Source organism: Amphiura filiformis, chromosome 19 (genome assembly GCF_039555335.1).
Source record: "Amphiura filiformis chromosome 19, Afil_fr2py, whole genome shotgun sequence".
NCBI lineage: Eukaryota > Metazoa > Echinodermata > Ophiuroidea > Amphilepidida > Amphiuridae > Amphiura > Amphiura filiformis.
The window spans coordinates 16,575,908-16,598,318 of NC_092646.1; the positions used below are offsets into that span (position 1 = coordinate 16,575,908).

The 22,411-nt window shown below is 37.2% G+C and overlaps 1 protein-coding gene across 1 annotated transcript; it reads left to right on the plus strand.

Moving 5' to 3' along the window:
- The first annotated feature begins 1,723 nt into the window (after positions 1-1,723).
- Positions 1,724-19,977, plus strand: LOC140141592 (uncharacterized). Its single transcript, XM_072163504.1, has 9 exons — positions 1,724-1,823; positions 2,380-2,495; positions 4,025-4,257; positions 8,266-8,404; positions 9,249-9,397; positions 10,643-10,706; positions 11,368-11,413; positions 17,466-17,549; positions 19,875-19,977. Exons 1-9 carry the CDS (start codon positions 1,729-1,731, stop codon positions 19,975-19,977), a joined length of 1,029 nt encoding a protein of 342 aa, XP_072019605.1. The 5' UTR covers positions 1,724-1,728.
- The last annotated feature ends 2,434 nt before the right edge of the window (positions 19,978-22,411 follow it).

Below are 22,411 nucleotides of genomic sequence, written 5' to 3' on the forward strand. Positions count from 1 at the left end.
GTACCCAGGGCTTGGGACCTGTACCCGTACTCATGGTTCGGGACCCGTACCCGTACTCATGGCGGGTCCCAATACTACAAGTATGCCATATAATCTGAACAAAACGGTGCTGCTTCATATATAGATGATTTTCCATAGCCGTTGGCAAGCTTAGGGGCTGGCATTTTCTTCGAAGGGGGTGTCCCAAATATGTCGATGACCAGAGTCAATTTTTTATGACCCCCCTATCTCGGGCAAAATTTTTTTTATGACCCCCCCTATCTTAGGTCAAAAATTTTTATGACCCCCCTTCCACCTACACTAAGGCGCGGAGCGCATCAAAACCTGAAGAGTGAAGGACGTGGGCAGAGCGCGTTAAAATTTTTATCGTAAAATTTGTACACGACACGGAGCGCGTAAAAATTTTGCATAGTTTGTACGCACATTTCTATTGTGAAGTGAAAGAATGCGCGTGCAGCGCGCAACAATTTTGAGTCACCTGCCCTTAATAATTCTATAACCCCCCTATTTTGCGTGTTAAAAAATTTATAACCCCCCCTATTTTGGTCTGAAAATTCTATGATCCCCCTGTATTTTTGGGACCCCTCCCCTCCGAAGAAAATGCCAGCCCCTTATGAAAAACGTATTTCCCATGAAGAAATTGTGAAAGAGCTTAGTGTTGCGCTGGTTTGAATTGAAGTCCGATGATTTTACTGGCTTATTGCATCATTTTTAGTTTTTGGCGAGGAAGCTGCCATATTAAAATGAAAAACAGACCCGTAGTCAGATATGCAGGCAATAAAAAATTACTTTGCTAATGACCAAAAACTCCCAGGGCAAAAACTCTTGCAAACTTTCAACAGTATATTTTCCTCAAAAAGTATCACTTCAAGTGTACATGTATATGTGCACAACAACAGCCAGTCGTGCCGGTAATTATAAATTGTACACTTTCCGTCTAATCTTCATCATCACTCTCGTCATTCTCTCCATAAATCATTATTTGCATTGAATGGTAATTTGCGTACGATCAGGGCATACGATAGCCCCGGGGTTGCCCTCCCAAGTATCGATCATATGATGAGCAAAATGCATCGATTCATATGATGAATTATTCATATATTGCTCGTCTGTCATTGGTTGCGCTTGAAACCCCACAATAAGTTTGCTTCATTACGCATTCATCTCAATTTTGAGATTTCGCCCCAGGGAAAGATATATAGGAGGGTCGAAGGTCAAATCGAAAGTCAGTAGACTCCTTTTTCCGGTCTCGGCTTGCAGCTTTCGTAGTGAGCCACCAACGTTAAAGATTAATAGCTATGCTGTTGGATCAGAATAGGAAAGATGGCGTTTCCCATGCATAAACAGAGAGGGGACGACAGAAAACAGTGATGCTAAATGAAAGGAGTCTACTACAGTAGACTAGTTTTTTAGTTGTGGTGGAGCAAAGAACCATTTACGGAATAGAGTACGGTATGCATTCCATCAAGTCAACTTGGCTCCAGCACTCTCTTACAGGATTTGTTTCAATTTTATATATTTTTACTGGAATGTTGACAACAATGTAGTAAAGGAAAATCTACAGTGGGAAATTTGCAATCAATACAGCAAAGGTGTTAAGCCGAGACCTGTCCAAATCCTCAACCTGTCTATATATGGATGGACAATTGGACATTTCAGTTTGTATTCTTTTGTTTCTTATTTTCAGGTATAGCACTCTGCATCTGAAACACCTTGAACCATGAGAAGATGAGCCACAGAGGCAGAAATTCTGGACCCATGAAGGTTCAGAAAGATTTAAAAACCCATCTCCTACAAAGTCTCCAAAATAATACTATGATAGGGTAAGTCACACAGATCAGGGCACTTAAGTTCCCTGCGCATGTAAGTCTATGGCATAAAAATGCTACTCACCTCCAAAATTGTGTAGCATTTTGCTATGCGATACCAGCTATTTCCAACGCTAATGAGGTTATGTGTATTTTGCCACGATACCTGCTGTCATTTGCGCTGTGAATATGAGTATATGTATGCGCTGTACATTGGTGTAAACAACATTTAAATTTTTGGGCAAAAAAATTATATTCTAATTTTCTTTATCTTCATCTTTATCTTGTGGTATAATAATAATAGAAATAAAGGTTGATGCCTTACCCTTTACATACATATAACATGAATAATGTGTCCTCAGTAAAATGTTGAAATATTGGATTAGGCTATTTGCCTCACCCGTTATTTACATTTGTACTGCCTCGGACACATTATTACGGCATAGATCGTCAATGACGATGATCATCGGCAGATTAGCATTACCGTTTTTTAGTTCTTAAATAACAAATATTGACTTTTATTCAATAGCCTATCAATTATTAGATGAACCCTTCTGATTTCCCCTAGCAGTGGTAATTCAGGCAAATACCCAGCAGATGTACAATATCAAGTAGATACTGTTGAAGATGAAGACCCACATTTCCTGAATTCTGCTTATCCATCTACATTGTCACCAGATATCAAAGGTAAGACTGAGTTACCCTATCAGTAGTACCTGCTGATTGGTTCAAGAAGACTATTATGATTTAATGGCCAAAGAACAGCATGGTATTAAAGAATGGTGGTAGGACTGAAGAGGCTTAACCTGTGAGTACTACCTGCTGATTGGTTACAAGAAGATTCATTTAAAAAAAAAAAAGGAAGGTTTTTATTTCTAACTCTAATGGTGACCCGCAGGTCAAATTGCTAGAATTGTACATTAAACACACCTAAACAGACACAATTCAATTTGTAGGCAGCAGCTTAATCAGCGCCAATATTGCAACAAACAACTATACAAACATCCAATCCAACCCAACCACATCCCCCAGTAGGCAATGAGGATAAAGTGCCTTGCCGAAGGACACAACACGTTGGCACGAGCGGGGCTCGAACTCACAACCTATGTATTATGAGTCGGGCACCTTATCTACTCGGCCACACGTGCTCCCATTTATTGAGCCAATCAGCAACATGGTAAGAATGGTGGTAGGGCTGAAGAGGATTCACCCCATGAGTACTATACTGCTGATTGGTTAAAAGAAGACTAATATGAAATTATTGAGCCAATCAGCAGCATAGAAAGAAAAGTGGTAAGGACTGAAGAGGATTGACCATAAGTACTACCTGCTGATTGGTTATAAGAAGACTATGATGAATCATAGACTCTGAAGAGTCTATGGATGAATTGATGATTTATTGAGCCAATCATCAACATGGTAAGAATGGTGGTAGGGCTGAAGAGGCTTAACCCCATGAGTACTACCTGTTGATTGGTTACAAGAAGGCTATTATGATTTATTGAGCCAATCAGCAACATGGTAAGAATGGTGGTAGGGCTGAAACGATTTGAGGATTAACCCCATGAGTACTACCTGCTGATTGGTTACAAGAAGGCTATTATGATTTATTGAGCCAATCAGCAACATGGTAAGAATGGTGGTAGGGCTGATGAGGTCTGAGGATTAACCGCCATGAGTACTACCTGCTGATTGGTTACAAGAAGGCTGATTTATTGAGCCAATCCACAAATGGTAAGAATGGTGGTTTAATAAGTGAAAGAACTAATGATACTAAACAGTTTAACAAAATTTTCAGAATACAAAAATACGGTAACAGGTTGATCGTCTGAAAGGTCATTAGTCCGAAAATCTAATAAAAGTATTAGAAACCCTTACCCTGATAACCCTAACCATGAACTTTACCCTAACCTATAACCTAAACTCTTATCCTAACCCTGACTTTAATCATAATTCTGACCCCTATTGTACTAACCCTAATGCTACGCCTAACTTTAACCCCAATCCTAACCTAAAATGCCATGAACACTAACTGTAACCATTTTTGGACTATTAAAAATGACCCTTCAGAACAAATGGGCTGTCCCCCAAAATACAAATTGTATAATATTCATATTTTAGCTGTAGTTATGGAAGCATCCTACGATGACTTGTTGACTTCCAATCTGATGAGGGAGCTATTAGAACTTTGATATTCTCACATCTCTTCTCCGCAGACCTTCAGTTGAAGATGACCTCAGGGTGTCAAGAAATACCGCCATCTCAGTCTCATGCGGACACAGAGGGCAACACAGCAGCAGCACAATATCCAGCATTAAGTCATCAACAACTGGTGGAGAGTTTAGATCGATTGAGTTCACCACCACCCTCACAACTTACTCACATGTGGGTGAGGGACAATGAGGAAGCCCAGGGAATGGGTGGTGATGCAGAAGGACAAATGCACTATGTAAGTGTTTCCTAGGGACCTGGATATTACCAGTGGTGACTGCATCATGGCAATCCCCCTGAAACTTGGGTCTTCTTCCCCCACTCTAGTTCCCTAGAGCAGAAAAATATCACCAAAAATCCCATGATATTTGGTCAAATATGCCAAATGTTCATTATGAAACATGATGAATACATTTTAAATGTGAATGTGGCCGACTGCAGACTCAAACCGAGGCTGGTCCTCGTTTGCAGGTAGGTCCACAGTCTAAATGTGAAAAATAAAACACTGACACACCTATGTGTAACCACTAGTAAAATAAGGACGTGAAAAATTTGTTTTTACCATCCAGCCGTGTGTTCCACATGGGATTTTTTTTTTTGGCCTTACTGTGGACTTGGTTAAGTTTTTAGTGTCCAAGTGCATACTCGCCCTACCCTACACTAGCAACTATGGTCATTAAGTAAAACACTTTCTGTTGCACAGAGACTTCTCATTAATTTTGTGTGTCCTCATCCATGCCCCCGTATATATTCATTCACCAAAGTAACCAACCCTTGAATTTTACACAGGCAACTTGAGAAGACTTAAATATTTTAACATTTCTCATTGAATCGGTGGACCTTTACACGCAAAGTTAAAATTGCAATACCGTCATATGGACCCAAATGGGGTACCCATAGGCTAAATTGTTTCTAAAGATGTGTAGCGCCCTCTGGAATAGTTCTTGTAATCGTGGAAGCCAATCTTCACGAATTTGAAAAAAAATAAGAATTTTAACTTGTCATGACCATATTTGGAATCAGCATGAAAAATGCATTAAAATGAGTACAAACAAGCCTAGTATTGGTTCAGTGGTTCTTAAAATAGTTCTTGATATTTGGAGAAAATATCTCAAAACAAAGACTTTTATAATATGGCTAGCACAAAGAGCATTTAACTTCATACAAAAGTCCATGGATGCAGTTAAAACGTTCCCCTCAGTCAGGTGTAGTGGCCAATGACTCAAGGTACACATTGTGGAACGTCATTCTGGTCCACTGTCACCAATACAATTTGTACATTTTTTTGTCCACTTTATCATATTCTGATTAATATAAAGTGCATAAAGGAGGCATTTAACTTACCTCATACCAACACACTACAGGCATAAAGAGCTCCCATTCCCCCTTTAATCTGTAAAAGCAGGTGACTTGTCTGCACTTTTTTAAAGCAGCATGATGAACGCAGACATTGAAAATGTCCATTGTGTATTTGGTGACAGTGGACCAAAATGACGTTCAGATATATACTTTGAGCTATTCTATTTCAAGGGATGTGGCCGTGGGAGAACTGAGCTTAATAATTAAAATGGCTATACCATTTTTCACCTTGATGTGGCAGTGGCACCAGAGCGCATTTTATTTACGCTCAAAGCACTGGCGTACACATGCACATGCTTAAAGATATCGCATAAATACTTCACTAGGGTGAAAAATGGTATACCAACCCTTTTTTTCCCAGCCTAAGGGTCACTTTTTTTTTAAATCAAAATGTAATGAGTTCAATGGAAGGTTTCACTCTTGTACTTTGCTTCAAATACCTAGCCTGCCCTCAATGCCTCTGTGATGCCAGAAAATACACTTAATACATCATATTCCAGCCTATCTGAGGGACACTTGTTCTTTTTTGATCAAAATGTAATGAGTTCAATGGAACGTTTACTCTTGTTCTTTACTTCAAATGCCTAGCATGCCCTCAATGCCTCCGTGATGCTGTGCCATTAATCATGGTAATACACTTTATAACCATACTAAAATTCCTTTTAAAAGGAATAGCATGAACAACTGACATTGTTAAGAGATGAATGTGGATAATGTAGGCCTGACGCTAGATATATGCTATAAAATTGAATGTAACAAATGGGCACCATTGTTTATTACCTGGATTAGAATAAGTGAGGGTTAGGAAATAATACATAGCATCATGCCACCTTTTATTTGAGAAAAATTAACTGTATGGATCAGAAACCTTAATATTTCAGTTATATTTGTGACAGTGGACCAAAATGACGTTCAGATTTGTACCTCGAGCCATTCCATTTGAAGTGGTATGGGAGTAACTACTGACCTTTTTTTTCTTCCTTGAGTGGGGAATTAATGTTTCCAAAAACAAAACATACCAACAACAACAACTCATCTCAGTCATCTGTATACCAATTTTCCACAAAAAGCACCCAGCACCCTCACTGAAAACCCAACCATCACTATATATACCAGAATAGCTGAACAGGTACCCAAAACCATGGCACGTCCCCGTACACCTTCAACCAGAGAGAACCCCCCTTCGGGCATGAGACCAGGGTCAAAGAAAAACTCATTTCTCCTTTTTTCTGTAAAAGTAGCCTAAGCAGGTGATCTTTGTACACTTTATAATAATAAGAATATTATAATGATTCAGCCATTATAATTGGTGACAATGGACCAGACTGACGCTCAGATAGATCTCATACCTGAAAGAGTGTGTGAGCACTAAGCCTGATGAAAACAGCCACCAGATCTTTTTCCGTAAAGCCATAATGTGTGATTTGCTTCACCCGAGATACCCGCTTTTATTCAGAGTTCACCGATCGAGTGCTTGCTAACATGTCCTGTGGATGTCAGCTTATGTGTACACACGACGAGTGGGATGCTCCTTACAGTATTACATGTAATACGATAAAATCACAATTTTCTTTGTTTTACCTCATTTGTTTGGCTCGAAATTAAAAAGGGATAATGTGATCAGTGAAAACTAGCAATTTAAATAGGAATCTATTCTTTATGCAAATCACACATTATGGCTTTATGACTTGCTCTGTTTTCAATGTTATCTGATCCCACTCTTTTTTTCTTTTTTTAGGGTGGGGGTGTTTTTACTCTGCCTGTGGAGTGTGGATGATCAATTAAGAAAAAGAAAAATCCTCATTTTGTGCAATTCTTGGAAAATTTGATTTTAAAATATGTAATTTTGTTGATTATCTTCGGGATTATCTTCTCTTCATAATTTGTGACCCATCACATCGAAACAGACCACCTCACGGAAGAAATGAAAATGGAGATTAAACTCAAGGATAAACTGTTTTTAGCTTGAAAATGACACCTTACTTGTTGAAATCAGATACAGTAAAAATGTTTTATGAGGCAAAACAAGCTTGGAATTCTTTTTATTTTCTTTATATTTTTCCATCTTCTTTCATTGTTATCTCATATCTGCCAATGAAGCTAGCCGCGAAGTGGTCTGTATTGATGTGATGGGTCACATTTTATGTTTTTGTCCGGTAATACAACTGCTGCTCTAATTTTGTAATTGGGAAGGCGAAAGTGAGACTGCTGCCCTCTAACTGTGTGCTGCTTGAATCTCCAACACATTTTAACAAATTATGTTTTAATGGTCACCAGGGGTTGCAGTGAGCGGCAGAGCCCACCACTCAGTTTTAGAGCCTACCACTCAGCTGCAATATTAGCATTGGAGCTCACCACTCTGAGTCCAAAAATGCACATGTTGAATTAGTCAAGAATTTGATTAATTTTGACAAGAAATTGCCTAATATGCAAGATTTTTATCAAATACCAACCAGCACTTAAAATATCCTAGCTACAACCCTGATGGGACCAAGATTACTGAAAACACCAGATATGTATTGCATAGGCCTACTTGGTTCTAAAGTTCTGAAGTTTTGCTCTGTCTATTTTATTGTGTGTGTTTTTTACACCATATTTAATTTTTAATCTCAATTTCAAATTTGCCGCCTTTGGGCTCCCATGGACCAGACCGTGTAACAAATAGTATAACTGTGGAATGCAGGGGTAATTTTGGCAGCTCACATTACATTTTGACAAGTTCAACTCTATATAAATCTTGTCAGCAATTGATTTCTTTCCAAGCAAAATTCTTTATTTTCAAAGAAAATAAATTTTCTGATAGATTTATTATGTTGAACCTGTCAAAGTTACCCCTGCATGCTAAAGTTACCCCATTTTAAGATGTTGTAAATGTTGTCATAATCAGGGAGACTACAACAGTGGTACCCAATGTGAGGAAGATGCAGCTTGGGATGACAGGTTACAAAGAGAAGACCAGGAGATGAAGCATCATCAGCATCTGGATGAGTCCCAACAACCTGTTACTGACATACTGGTGGAAATTGGTGAGTTAATTGTAGCTTGTTACCACTTTGGTTTCCAAGATTGTGTGGTTCCCAGTAGTTTCTCTCTCTATGAGTAATAGAGTTACCACTATGGTTTCCAAGAGTGTGTGGTTCCCAGTAGCTTCTCTACCTATAAGTAATATAGTTAATGCACAGACTACCTCTGGATGAGTCCCAGCAACTTTTTACTGACATATTGGTGGAAATTGTTGAGTTAATAACGTGCTGAGGTTGACTCCAAACTAAAGTGCCAAGTTTTCCATTTTCTAAAAGGTCTTTTTTTTTCATTTTCTAAAACATTCCTAAATGTTACCGATTCAAGTGGAATTTTGTCTACTTTCTAGAAGCCCTCTGCCATGATGTAAACAAACAAAATGCTATATTGGACAGGCAAAGTAAATTATTTTTTGGAATATGATTGATTTATTAGTCTGATCTTGTTTTAAGTTCCCAGAACGTGTTCAAGCATTAGTTTTAGCTGTCCCAGGAATAGACTGCCCATCATAATGGGTGGACAGGTGGCTGGCTAAGACCCTGAAAGCAAATACTGCGTGTTTTATTAGGAGAGATGTGCTTTTCCATTTGTGAAGGTTTCAAGAAAAATCTTCCACAGAGGGAGTATGTTTCTCAATGGAATTGACTAGGGTTAATTATTCTGAAACACATACTCCCTCTGTATATGGATTTACCTTTATCTTGTTACAAATGGAGTGAGTATTTCAAATGGTAGTCGCCCAGTTGGCTATTCTATTTTAAACCCATACTCCCACTGTGGAAGACTTCAGGCAAATCTTCCTCGGTAGGGAGTGCTTGACACTGTAATCCCTTTATCACTCGTTGACAGAACAAAGTCTCCATGAGCACATTGACGATGAATTAAACAGCTTAAGAGCCAATCTTCATGACCTAGTAGCTGACCAACAAGTGCATTTGAGACGCTACTTGACGCCTACGCACTACTCGCAAGATATCGATGACATTGATATAATATCGGTAGGTACATGCTGCACTGCCATGTTGTATGAAATGGTCCACTATTACATATTACGTAAAAGAGGAGTTTTGTACAGTTATAATTTGCTTGTGTTTTTACTCAAGTAAGGGAGGACAGTTTTTATGGTCTACTGAGCTCAGCAATGCTTTGCTGTCTTCGATAGCGCATTGTATCGGAGAGGTACCTGGCTTTTATCAAAGCCCAAACCCATTAAAGCCTGTAGCAAACTCTTTTAGGCTCCGCTCAATTGACAACTCTGCTCCGATACAACGCATTGACCAAAATATCGATCGAATCAATTTTACGACCATGCTTGAATTAACAACCCCTTGAAACCTAATTACACCACTTTATGTAAACATAAACTTACACATTATTTACTTTCTGTTGACCACAGACAGGACCCGAGACATGCGTATTTAATGACCACTTGAGTAGTTGATGAATGGGTCGATATGTACTTACTGAACACAAAGGAAATTGATTTTGGTTTTACCATCGACTGTGTTTATAATCCTGCTGCTCTGCTGAACACTCCGATAGATATCAGCAAACTCGTTTACTGTTCGCTTGTTCCTATCGAACGCTCTAGCGTACATGAACCATTATCGAAGACAGCAAAGCATTGCTGAGCTAAGTAGACCATAAAAACTGTCCTCCCTAACCTATATAGCTTGGAAATGAATCTCATGCAAATGTTATCTCAGAGGAAATGTCTCCAGTTTCCTCCTTTATCTGAAAAACTGGGCTTTCTTCCCTGAGCATATTGAACTATCTTGTCTCCCATATTGAATATGAATAAAAACAATTTATTTGAAAATGGTACAAATGTCATATGCTCTAATAAATCCAAGCACCAAACCCTATTGGAAATGTCAAAAACTTAAAATTTAGAGTTTAGTATGAAAGGTTTAACAGATATAGATTTAGTATATCATGTTATAAGATGCATTGGTCTATTCCAGTTGAAATCCAGCACCCCCTGTGGAAGACATGACCTTAATCTTCCACACAGGGAGTGTGAATTTCAAATTGTGTTACCTGAATGGATGACTCCATTAGAAACCTATACCCCCTGTGTGGGAGATTAAGGTCATGTCTTCCATATGGAGTGTATGGGCTTCAACTGAAATGACCCATTTCAAGCTATCTTCAGTAGATAGTAAATGCATAATTGTGCTCACTTTGAATATTTTGTAATGCATGAAAAACATTGTTGAAACAGATTTTATGATTTGTGACAGAATCAAGATGATTTTAATGGACCACAAGCAACATTGAATTTAGAGGATACAGGCTGGTCATCTGGTAAGTACACAACAAAATTCCTCAAACTGTAGGCCTACTTTTTCAGGTACTGCATGATGTGTTTTAGAATAAACTTTGATTTCAGTAGTTCACAAATAGGACACAAAACAAATCAAACTGACCAAAAACAAAGTGAAACACAGAGATTCGCTCAAAATCTACTTAGGTGACAAGTGGGTACCAGTGAGTTGAGTGAAATGAGTGAACCTCCATAGGTCTACTTTTTGATTCATGAATGGCTGGGATTTGAGCAGAATGAGAAGGGTAATTGAGTTCACTAAAAGCTCATCTCAAGCTTGGCCAATTCATTTTGTCACAATACTGCATGCTGGTCATCTTATAGGCACACACTTTTAAAAAGTTTGGGTGTACAAGAGGGTCTACGATCCAATATGGAATACACACAATGTTTTATACACAACCAAATTCCTCTGTATATTGAACCGAGTCCTTGTACTTCAGGGCATAGATTGTAGAATCAAGATTTCAGTGGTCCTGAAAAAAGGGATACAGATTGTTCATGACAGTTTCACATCATATTTTTTGACAAGATTTGGTTTGTGGTAACTGGGTTGTTCTTTGAAACTAATCAAAATTAATATAAGAACTATAAATATGTATAATTATCTTTGACATGGTTGAATGTTTTCTTTCTTTTCAGATTGTATGCAGAGTTCTTGTAGTACAGTAAATGAGCCAATGAAATTGTAAGTGAGCTTAACATGGACTACCACAGAATATCCATCTGGGCTATCCATCAACAGTCTTAGCACTTTGTAATTCTTGCATATTCATGAGGGCCGGGTTTTCAATCGTGCCTTGTCTAACAATCACGCCAGTGTTGCATACCTTTGCGTATTTGTGATAGAGCGATGCATGTCTTTGCGTTTATGTGAAAGTCCGTAAAAATAGGCGGTATGTGCGCAGCAGTTTTGTCTGTCACACTTCATTATTGGGAGTTGCTGAGACTTTTAACTGTTTTGTGGTTCATCTGTAGTCTGTAGGGCTTAATCACTAATTACTTTTTTACTTCATGTAGCCAAGAAATGAAAGGAAAGAAAAAATCTTTGACCAGGCTTTAATCATACTTAGAGAAAGAATCTAGCTATCTCCATATGGAGGGAAATTTTGAGCTCTTTGTTGGAAATTTGGCTATTTCCATGAAATTAACATTTTCCAGCTATCTGTATGCTATCTGAAACTAAAAATCCTAAATTTAGTCTGAGAAGTATCAAAGCATCATACTGTATACGCCAATATTTTCGCGGGAATATATTTTCACGGTTTCATGTATCATTGACAATGTGTTTTAAGCTGTATGGAATTAATATTTTGTTTAATTCCTAGTTAGCACGCTTACTTTTCAGAACGCCGCATTAAAAGCCAATAAGACATGTAACACTGATCTCTCACAAATTTGTTTCGATTAATCAATATTGTTATACCATGTACACGGTAGAGTGAAGAGATCAGATGGTGTTTAACATGTTTAGATGTTTACAGCATGATTCGATATTTCGGGTATTTCTAGCCAGAATTACCCGAGGGATTTCCAGATAGAAATTCCTTACAAAAATTAGACTCTAAATTGTTCCATAGTTTTGGATATAGGATATTTCTATGTTTTTCGTATTATATTTTCATCGCCCAATGAGATAGCTTCTGACTGGATTCAGGTTCTGTCCGGGACCTGCCGCAGTTATAATTTTGTTTGTTTCCACCCCCGGTTTGTAGCGGTATCTCTTCGTGGTACGCAGCCATTCTGTGAGGGTCTGACAGGGGGGGACAGGTAGTATTGACACACGATCCTACAGGATTGTGGATAGTCAATCCCTCGTTGAAAGTTGGACTATCTCATGGGCAGTTTTCATTGTTTATATGTTTGGAATAAACACGCAAGGCCAATTTTATATGTTCCATGAAAACATATCAAAAGTGTGTTTACTTTCCTAATTTGCGGAGTCTTATCCTCGCATTTCTTGATATGCCTAGACTTGGCATAGTTTTACTTCATTTATATGATCAAAATCTCTGGGTCATGCGTCGAATAATAGTTGGCAGAAGCGTTTATAAAAAAATTATATAAATTATTATGTAATTTGAATTTTGGAATTGACACACAAGGAAAGGGTGTTTATTTCCAATATGGCAAGTTTCATCTCCGCCATTTTTATTACGCCTAGATTTGGCGTATTTTACTAGTTAACATCGTCAGGTGGCAATCAACGTACCTAATTAGTATAAATTATCGTGATGACTGTTTTTCCTAAAAAACTAGAAAAGACAATTGCAAAGACAAGAAATTGCATTGAGCGAATTTTATCACAGACTTTTATGATAAAGTTAATTTATAAAAAGTCAATATTTTTTCAGACAGAAAAAATTCCCACGGATGAATATAAAGGCGAGACTGTCTTTTAATCATGTCATAAAATAGCCAAGCATTATGCCTACTCAAGTGGGCGGCTGTTTTTGTCCATTCAGGAATACCATTGTTACTATATACAATGCTAAAAGGATAACCTGAATGGAACCGCACGTGAGTTATAATAACGTGTAAGTTGTGGTCTTCACTATGATTGGCTGGCTTGTTTACAAGACCAGCCATGAAAACCACACTTGATAAAGTTGCACTGCACATTCGGCGTTGATGATACAGCAGCTCTGTACCTGTAGAGCTGGAGTTAGTATATACTAGAATGTGCTTTTAAGTTCAAGCTTGAGCTTTAATATCATGCTAACATGACTTCATTAATTTTGTTTTCATGTTATTGTCCTAACACGAGAGATCCGAAATGGATATTCGTGCCTAAGGACAGGAAGGTCATTTTTTAGCAATCATCACACGAAAGACCAGAAATGGATACTGTGCTGAAATTTGCATAGATCCAAGTTCGAATCTATGGTTTCTTGTATGCTTTTATATGATATACCATATAGGCCTATATTATATAAGAAAAACGATATAATTCAACTATAGACATTCTTCAACTAAGTAGCATGTTACTAGTATAGGTTGTACTGCTATGAATAAGTAAAGCAGTAAGCCTATAGAGTGTCTGGAATTATTCAATATTACGGCGCAAGATGACATTGTCATGGCGCTGTAGTAATTCGTGAGAGCTTTAGTAAAAGCTAACCGATACATAATTCGACACATCGAATTTATGTTCAAAATCTAAACATGGGTCAGTTTTAGAACCATTCTAGACCTTCATAGCGCAACTGATGACGGAGTGTAACTCCAGAAACGTGAATTTGTATATAAGCTTGCATACAGCTTGCAAATCACGTCTTGCTAGCTGTATGTTTAGTAGCAACGGATTTAGCTTGTTCCAATTTTGGTAGATAATCATGATATTGGAACAAAGTATAGCTAATTGCCGATATGAGTGGGTTTCGTTTGAGAATATGTTAGGCGCAGAGTAGCATAACTTAATACATTTGCAAGGCTCCAAAGAGCAGGCAAAAGAGACTTCTAGTAAAATCATCATTATCATAAAATATAGTACCAAGTGCAGGTACATATAAAGTATACTTGCTTTCAAGTCTGAAAGAAAATTATGTGAACTCCATTAATTGCAAGTCTTTGCTATGTGTTTTAAGCTGTATGGAATTAATATTTTGTTTAATTCCTAGTTAGCACGCTTACTTTTCAGAACGCCGCATTAAAAGCCAATAAGACATGTAACACTGATCTCTCACAAATTTGTTTCGATTAATCAATATTGTTATACCATGTACACGGTAGAGTGAAGAGATCAGATGGTGTTTAACATGTTTAGATGTTTACAGCATGATTCGATATTTCGGGTATTTCTAGCCAGAATTACCCGAGGGATTTCCAGATAGAAATTCCTTACAAAAATTAGACTCTAAATTGTTCCATAGTTTTGGATATAGGATATTTCTATGTTTTTCGTATTATATTTTCATCGCCCAATGAGATAGCTTCTGACTGGATTCAGGTTCTGTCCGGGACCTGCCGAGTTATAATTTTGTTTGTTTCCACCCCGGTTTGTAGCGGTATCTCTTCGTGATACGCAGCCATTCTGTGAGGGTCTGACAGGGGGACAGGTAGTATTGACACACGATCCTACAGGATTGTGGATAGTCAATCCCTCGTTGAAAGTTGGACTATCTCATGGGCAGTTTTCATTGTTTATATGTTTGGAATAAACACGCAAGCCAAATTTTATATGTTCCATGAAAACATATCAAAAGTGTGTTTACTTTCCTAATTTATGAGTCTTATCCTCGCATTTCTTGATATGCCTAGACTTGGCATAGTTTTACTTCATTTATATGATCAAAATCTCTGGGTCATGCGTCGAATTATAGTTGGCAGAAGCGCTTATAAAAAATTATATAAATTATTATGTAATTTGAATTTTGGAATTGACACACAAGGAAAGGGTGTTTATTTCCAATATGGCAAGTTTCATCTCCGCCATTTTTATTACGCCTAGATTTGGCGTATTTTACTAGTTAACATCGTCAGGTGGCAATCAACGTACCTAATTAGTATAAATTATCGTGATGACTGTTTTTCCTAAAAAACTAGAAAAGACAATTGCAAAGACAAGAAATTGCATTGGAGCGGAATTTTATCACAGACTTTTATGATAAAGTTAATTTATAAAAGTCAATATTTTTTCAGACAGAAAAAATTCCCACGGATGAATATAAAGGCGAGACTGTCTTTTAATCATGTCATAAAATAGCCAAGCATTATGCCTACTCAAGTGGGCGGCTGTTTTTGTCCATTCAGGAATACCATTGTTACTATATACAATGCTAAAAGGATAACCTGAATGGAACCGCACGTGAGTTATAATAACGTGTAAGTTGTGGTCTTCACTATGATTGGCTGGCTTGTTTACAAGACCAGCCATGAAAACCACACTTGATAAAGTTGCACTGCACATTCGGCGTTGATGATACAGCAGCTCTGTACCTGTAGAGCTGGAGTTAGTATATACTAGAATGTGCTTTTAAGTTCAAGCTTGAGCTTTAATATCATGCTAACATGACTTCATTAATTTTGTTTTCATGTTATTGTCCTAACACGAGAGATCCGAAATGGATATTCGTGCCTAAGGACAGGAAGGTCATTTTTAGCAATCATCACACGAAAGACCAGAAATGGATACTGTGCTGAAATTTGCATAGATCCAAGTTCGAATCTATGGTTTCTTGTATGCTTTTATATGATATACCATATAGGCCTATATTATATAAGAAAAACGATATAATTCAACTATAGACATTCTTCAACTAAGTAGCATGTTACTAGTATAGGTTGTACTGCTATGAATAAGTAAAGCAGTAAGCCTATAGAGTGTCTGGAATTATTCAATATTACGGCGCAAGATGATGACATTGTCATGGCGCTGTAGTAATTGTGAGAGCTTTAGTAAAAGCTAACCGATACATAATTCGACACATCGAATTTATGTTCAAAATCTAAACATGGGTCAGTTTTAGAACCATTCTAGACCTTCATAGCGCAACTGATGACGGAGTGTAACTCCAGAAACGTGAATTTGTATATAAGCTTGCATACAGCTTGCAAATCACGTCTTGCTAGCTGTATGTTTAGTAGCAACGGATTTAGCTTGTTCCAATTTTGGTAGATAATCATGATATTGGAACAAAGTATAGCTAATTGCCGATATGAGTGGGTTTCGTTTGAGAATATGTTATGCGCAGAGTAGCATAACTTAATACATTTGCAAGGCTCCAAAGAGCAGGCAAAAGAGACTTCTAGTAAAATCATCATTATCATAAAATATAGTACCAAGTGCAGGTACATATAAAGTATACTTGCTTTCAAGTCTGAAAGAAAATTATGTGAACTCCATTAATTGCAAGTCTTTGCTATGTGTTTTAAGCTGTATGGAATTAATATTTTGTTTAATTCCTAGTTAGCACGCTTACTTTTCAGAACGCCGCATTAAAAGCCAATAAGACATGCTGATCTCTCACAAATTTGTTTCGATTAATCAATATTGTTATACCATGTACACGGTAGAGTGAAGAGATCAGATGGTGTTTAACATGTTTAGATGTTTACAGCATGATTCGATATTTCGGTATTTCTAGCCAGAATTACCCGAGGGATTTCAGATAGAAATTCCTTACAAAAATTAGACTCTAAATTGTTCCATAGTTTTGGATATAGGATATTTCTATGTTTTTCGTATTATATTTTCATCGCCCAATGAGATAGCTTCTGACTGGATTCAGGTTCTGTCCGGGACCTGCCGCAGTTATAATATTGACAATTTCACGGGTTGTTAAATTCGCGGTTGTGGATATCTCCTCAATAGAATAACATAGTAAAATGCTTAATTATCATGTTTTCGCGGGGTTTTATTTTCACGGATGCCTCTTGATCAGCGAAATCTGCGAAAATTTCAGCGTATACAGTAATAGAAACTGTCATGTATTTGGAGTACAGGCTCCAACCCACATGTATGCCACCCTTCCCCCACATCTTTCAATGTTGGAGTGTGTCCTGTTGACAACATAACTTTGTCCAATGTTGAATTGGGGCAGTAGGAGCCACAGATTCACCAGAAGACAGTCAAAGTGTGCCAACATTTTTTCTGTGATTGTAGTTCTCCATTCAAAGACCAGCCCTAAAACTGATGGAGGGGCAGGGGCCCAAAATGCCAATTTTGTCAGGGGGTGTTCCCCCCAGGAGAATATGTCATTGGTTGATGATAATTTGTTTTTTGACTTCCTGTTCTACAGAGAGGAGGCATCTCCTGACTCGGGTGTCGCTCTTCAAGATGATGCTATGACATGCCAAAAAGAATCGGTTGCAATTATCAATAGGTAAATATCAAGAGTACCAAGTGTTGAACAAATTAAAACAAAACAAAGACATATACTTTGCTTTAAGAACAGGGGAAGATGCCAATATCTCGGACTTATGCCTTATTCTACTTGAAAAAAAGAAAAAAGTTTACAAAATTAACCAGACTGAGAATGGAACTCAATACCTCGGCAATCTGAAGCATATTTCTAACCGTTAAGGTTAGCAACTATTTTAAACTGTTGCGATTTGGTAGTTCACAGCATTTTGCGAATGGTAGTGAGCTTTGGCAAAAATTGTATTGATCATTTCACACTCGTGCAGAAGAATATCACAGATATACTTTTGTAGGTCCTGTGGTTCTTGAGTTATGTTGTAAAGAGGGCTGAAACAACAACACTTTAGTAAAATGTACATAACTCATTCACAACAATAAATCAAGCAAGTTTTCAAAGTATATGATTTGGAGAATGAACTTTTGCAAAACATCAAAGTGTTATTTTTCAATAATAATTTATTATAGTGATTTAAATAATGAAAATTATTCGACCAACAATACCTATAATCAAATTAAGTATTTCTTGGCCTAACTGGAACACTGTGAACGCTAGTGGCTCCGCGATAATCACACGCGAATATAGTGCGGTACAGAAGAAAGCATACACTCGCCTTGCACTGCGTACACGCTTACACTACATGGACGTAACATGCATGTTCCACTTTGGCCAAGAAATACTTAATTTGATTATAGTCTACCCTTAAACTCAAAAGTGCGAACCGGCAAGGTTGCAGTATTAATTAGATTAAATGCCTTCCAAATAAATCACATACCATATTTTCTCTTCTGAAAGCCCCCCTCTAATAAAACACCCCCACCATTCAGTTCAACCAAACTATTTCATAAATTCTGAAAATTCCATACAGTACCTACATTTTCTAACAGTGATCGCACGATTTTACGATATCCATGTAAAAGGCCCATTGCTATTGACCATTTTAAGTATTTGTAGAAATTCCTTATTGTTTGTTGAGCACCGCTGCACTGCCAGACAGTAGTAGCCATGTTATTAATGGAAATTATCCAGGGGGTACTCAACTAATTTTTTGGTAGGTAAGTGCCACTCAGATTTCAAAAATGATGGCATATGGAAAGGTTTGGCCACAAAAACGATTCTCTTATAAACGATCTATGCACAGTTTCCACCTCGATACACCTGAGCGCACAATTTCGTCCTAGCTAGCAGTGAATTGTCTCTATACCGTCTTTCATTACGCTACATGGTTGAGTGCATAGCATCATAAGAGCTTTGTGAGCTTCTAGCTGGAAAGTAGGCCTCTGTGATTGATTTTGTTTTTTCTCAAAACCTCAAGTGTTCCCTTCATCCAATCAGAATTTTTTTATATCAAACGAAAGCTAACACTTCCCCCTAAAAACACTTTTTTTTTTTCATTAGGTCAACAGATAATGCAATTCAATGTTTATAGGAAGGCAAATGTAGTAAATCTGTTGAAAATGACTTATCTAAGCCCAATTTTTGACCAAAATAAGTGATCCTTACAATATTTTTCAAATTTTATGTCATTAAAGGAAGGTGACCTGATATATTTGGAAAAACTTACATACCACAGAAAATGTTATCCCTTTCAAGCACTCATGCAAAAAGAACATGATGTTTTTTGTAAATGTGACTAATTCCTAATGTAATTACCGACATTTATACAGCGTGATATTGGTAGTCTACAGTGTTTTTATTAATGATAATCATCATGATCATGTGATATATTGATTTCTAGTGAAAGGCCTGATTTTTGTCATAAACATATTGAAATTAGAAGTTCCAACTCAGTGTATTTCCGAAGATATCATCAAAAAACTGCCTAATTAGTCTCAAATGTGGTATACCATAATTATTTGAGACTAATTCAGCATTTTTTTGATGATTTCTTCGGAAATATATTGATTTGGAACGCTAAATTTTAATATGTTTATGAGAATAATATGAGCTTTCGTCTGATACCAAAATCAGCATTTTAATGAGGTAAAGTGGGGGATGAGATTGTCAATCAGGCTACCCACCTTTAAATGAAATAGCACACTTATCCATATACTAACTAGCCTCAGTAGAATGAGCAATGGCCAATTCTCTTTAAATTGCAAATCTTGTGCAAAAAGTTACTATTTTTGCCTGTTTTGTCATACGATTGTAAATTCAATGAACTATGACTTTGCTAAAGAGCGCTTACAAATTGATATGCTCCGGACCAAACTCTGAGGACCTTTTTAAACACATTCATTTTTAATCATGTTACCTGGTTTTTGTTTCTTTCCCTCCTATTGTGAATAGGTTAACTGAAGACAGTGAGATTCAAACTGCCTTAATAGAGTTACAAACTACAGCAGCCATACTAAGTCACACACTCAGAAGGCAGGAATACTCGACCACGTGACATGATGAGAAACTCTTGAAATTAATCGGCAGTATTATTGTTTAAATGAAAGTGATTATATATCGTGTACCACTGACATTAAGTGTGATCGAGGAACAGTTTGATGTTATTCATTTATGCACACTGATTGAGGAGGCTGTGTTGTAAATTTGATGCCACTTAACTGTTAATCAGGCTGTATGAATTTGGTCTTCGCTATCATAATGTATGTAGACTGTGCAAAAGGTTGAATTGTCCTCTATATCAATATCAACAATTGCAGGGGATTCAACCAAGTTCAGGGTGTATCCTTGGGCTATTCCAAAAAATAGACGCAGCCCACTGTAGAGGAGTTCGGATTTTCCGGACTTTTTGTCCAGTCATGATTGTTGGAAATCCTGACTTTCACAGTGTCTAAATACAAAAAAAAAATCTAGCAAAAAATAATTCAATATCAAAAATCCTAAATCCTAAGGAGCTCATTTCGGACAATTCCTTGATTTTCTATACATTTTATTTAATTTCCAAGCTTTTTCCAGTGACATTGGCAACTGGAATTTCAGTCATTTTCAGGAAGCCAATAAATATATTATATTGCAAGATCTGGGTGTGCTCTGTTCATTAACTAGGGTACTTTTTAAACTACCAATGTTGCACTTGATAGCAATTAGTACAGATAATTGTGGGAAGTGTAAGATATTCTCTCTGATTGCTTGTGTTATCACAAATGCCAAAATATTCGTCCTGGATTTTTTTATGCCTTGGGTGGGGGTCACTCAAATATAAAAGTGCTATCCATGCCTGTTAATCAACCCTCAAAACAGACCTAAATAAAGGGCATTAACTGATATTAGCAAATTTTCCTCCCTAAATTTTTTTCAGTTTTCAATCTCATTGTATGAGGCTATGAGCCATTCTCAGAGCTTTATTTTGCTGAAAACACCATCATAATTAGACTTATGGTTTCAGAGATATGGCCATTTTAGTCTTGCTCGGAACAATAAAATACAAAAGAAAATGAATGCTATTATTGGTTATATCTCAAAATCAATATTCCCGACATCTGACTCATTTTGCTTGAACACATCACAAATGGCATTACTGTTAACATTGAATACCCTTAATGGTATAACCACCACATTTTTATCCCTAAATGGCAAAGTCACTATAAATCATAAATGATGAAAATACTGGGTATATCTCCGATTCAGAACTTGTGAAGATTTTAAAACCATTTTCACCAATTTTAGAGTTTTGTAACCATACGATTCTTAAAAGCTTATTAACCAGAAAATTTAACCCTAAATGGTGATTTTTTTAGGTTAAAAAGGACTAATTGTTGATAACCAAAAATGGACCCCAAATGTCAATGACACAGAATGCTCAAAAACTTACCCTTTTTCAGTGTGTTTATCAACATGGATGCATAGCTTATATTCGAGTGACTCCAAACCTCCCCATCCTCCCAGGATTTCATGGTGGTCTAGTATACAGCAGATCACTGATTGTGCCTTTAAAACTGATATAATCATGTATTTTGTTCAAATTTATTTTATTTTATTTTGTATTTTGTTCATTTACCCTTTGTATTTATAATTATTTCAGTCAAGGCATAGTATCAAATTGTGGGATAGGCTTTTACAACAGGAGTTCATAGCTTTTAGTGGGTTCGCTGTTGGACACGTTTGGAACTTGTCTGGCGGCGAACCCGCTAAAAACTGACTAATTTTTATAGTATCAACATTGAAATGGACTATTCCAGTTGAAATCCATCATCCACCCCTTATCATGGAAGACATGACTTTAATCTCCCTCAAAGGGAGTGTGAATGTCCAATGGGTTACCTGAATTGGCGACTCCATTGGAAACATTTGAGTGCCTGTGAGATTAAGGGTATGTCTTCCATAAGGATTGCCTGGGTGGGGGGGCACTCCTACTTTGGAGGTGACACATATGTAGGTTCCCCTTTTTCACCACCGCTGTCACCCGAAGACCCCATATTTGTATGGTTCGTTCTGTTGCCCAAAGACCCCTTATTTTTCATTTCGATCTGTCCCCCAAAGACCCTTATCCATTTGAACTACACTGATTTTGTTACTTCTTTTGAAATAACTAATCCATTTGAAGCCATTTAGAACTAGAAATTCAATGTTTGAGGCTTTTACCCAAAGAACCCATTTTAAAAAGGTCATATTCTTACCCAATGCCCCCCTAATTTAGATCCAAACGTTCCATCTGTCACCCAATGACCCCATATTTTGTACATTTTGGTCTGAGTCACAGAATGCCAAAAATCATGCTCTCACCCAATGACCCCATATTTTTTATATTTTGCTCTCACCGAATGACCCTTACTGTACAAGTGCCAGCCCTACACCTATATCCTTTTCATATTGAAGTGCCCCGGAAGGAATGTATGGATTTCAACTGGAATAGCCCAGTGTGATGAATAGTG

Coding starts and splice junctions, on each gene's coding strand:
- LOC140141592 (XM_072163504.1), top strand. CDS start 1,729: ATGAGCCACAGAGGCAGAAATTCTGGACCCATGAAGGTTCAGAAAGAT. Junction 9,398..10,642: donor ATGACATTGATATAATATCG/GTAGGTACATGC, acceptor GATTTGTGACAG/AATCAAGATGATTTTAATGG. Junction 11,414..17,465: donor GTAAATGAGCCAATGAAATT/GTAAGTGAGCTT, acceptor CCTGTTCTACAG/AGAGGAGGCATCTCCTGACT.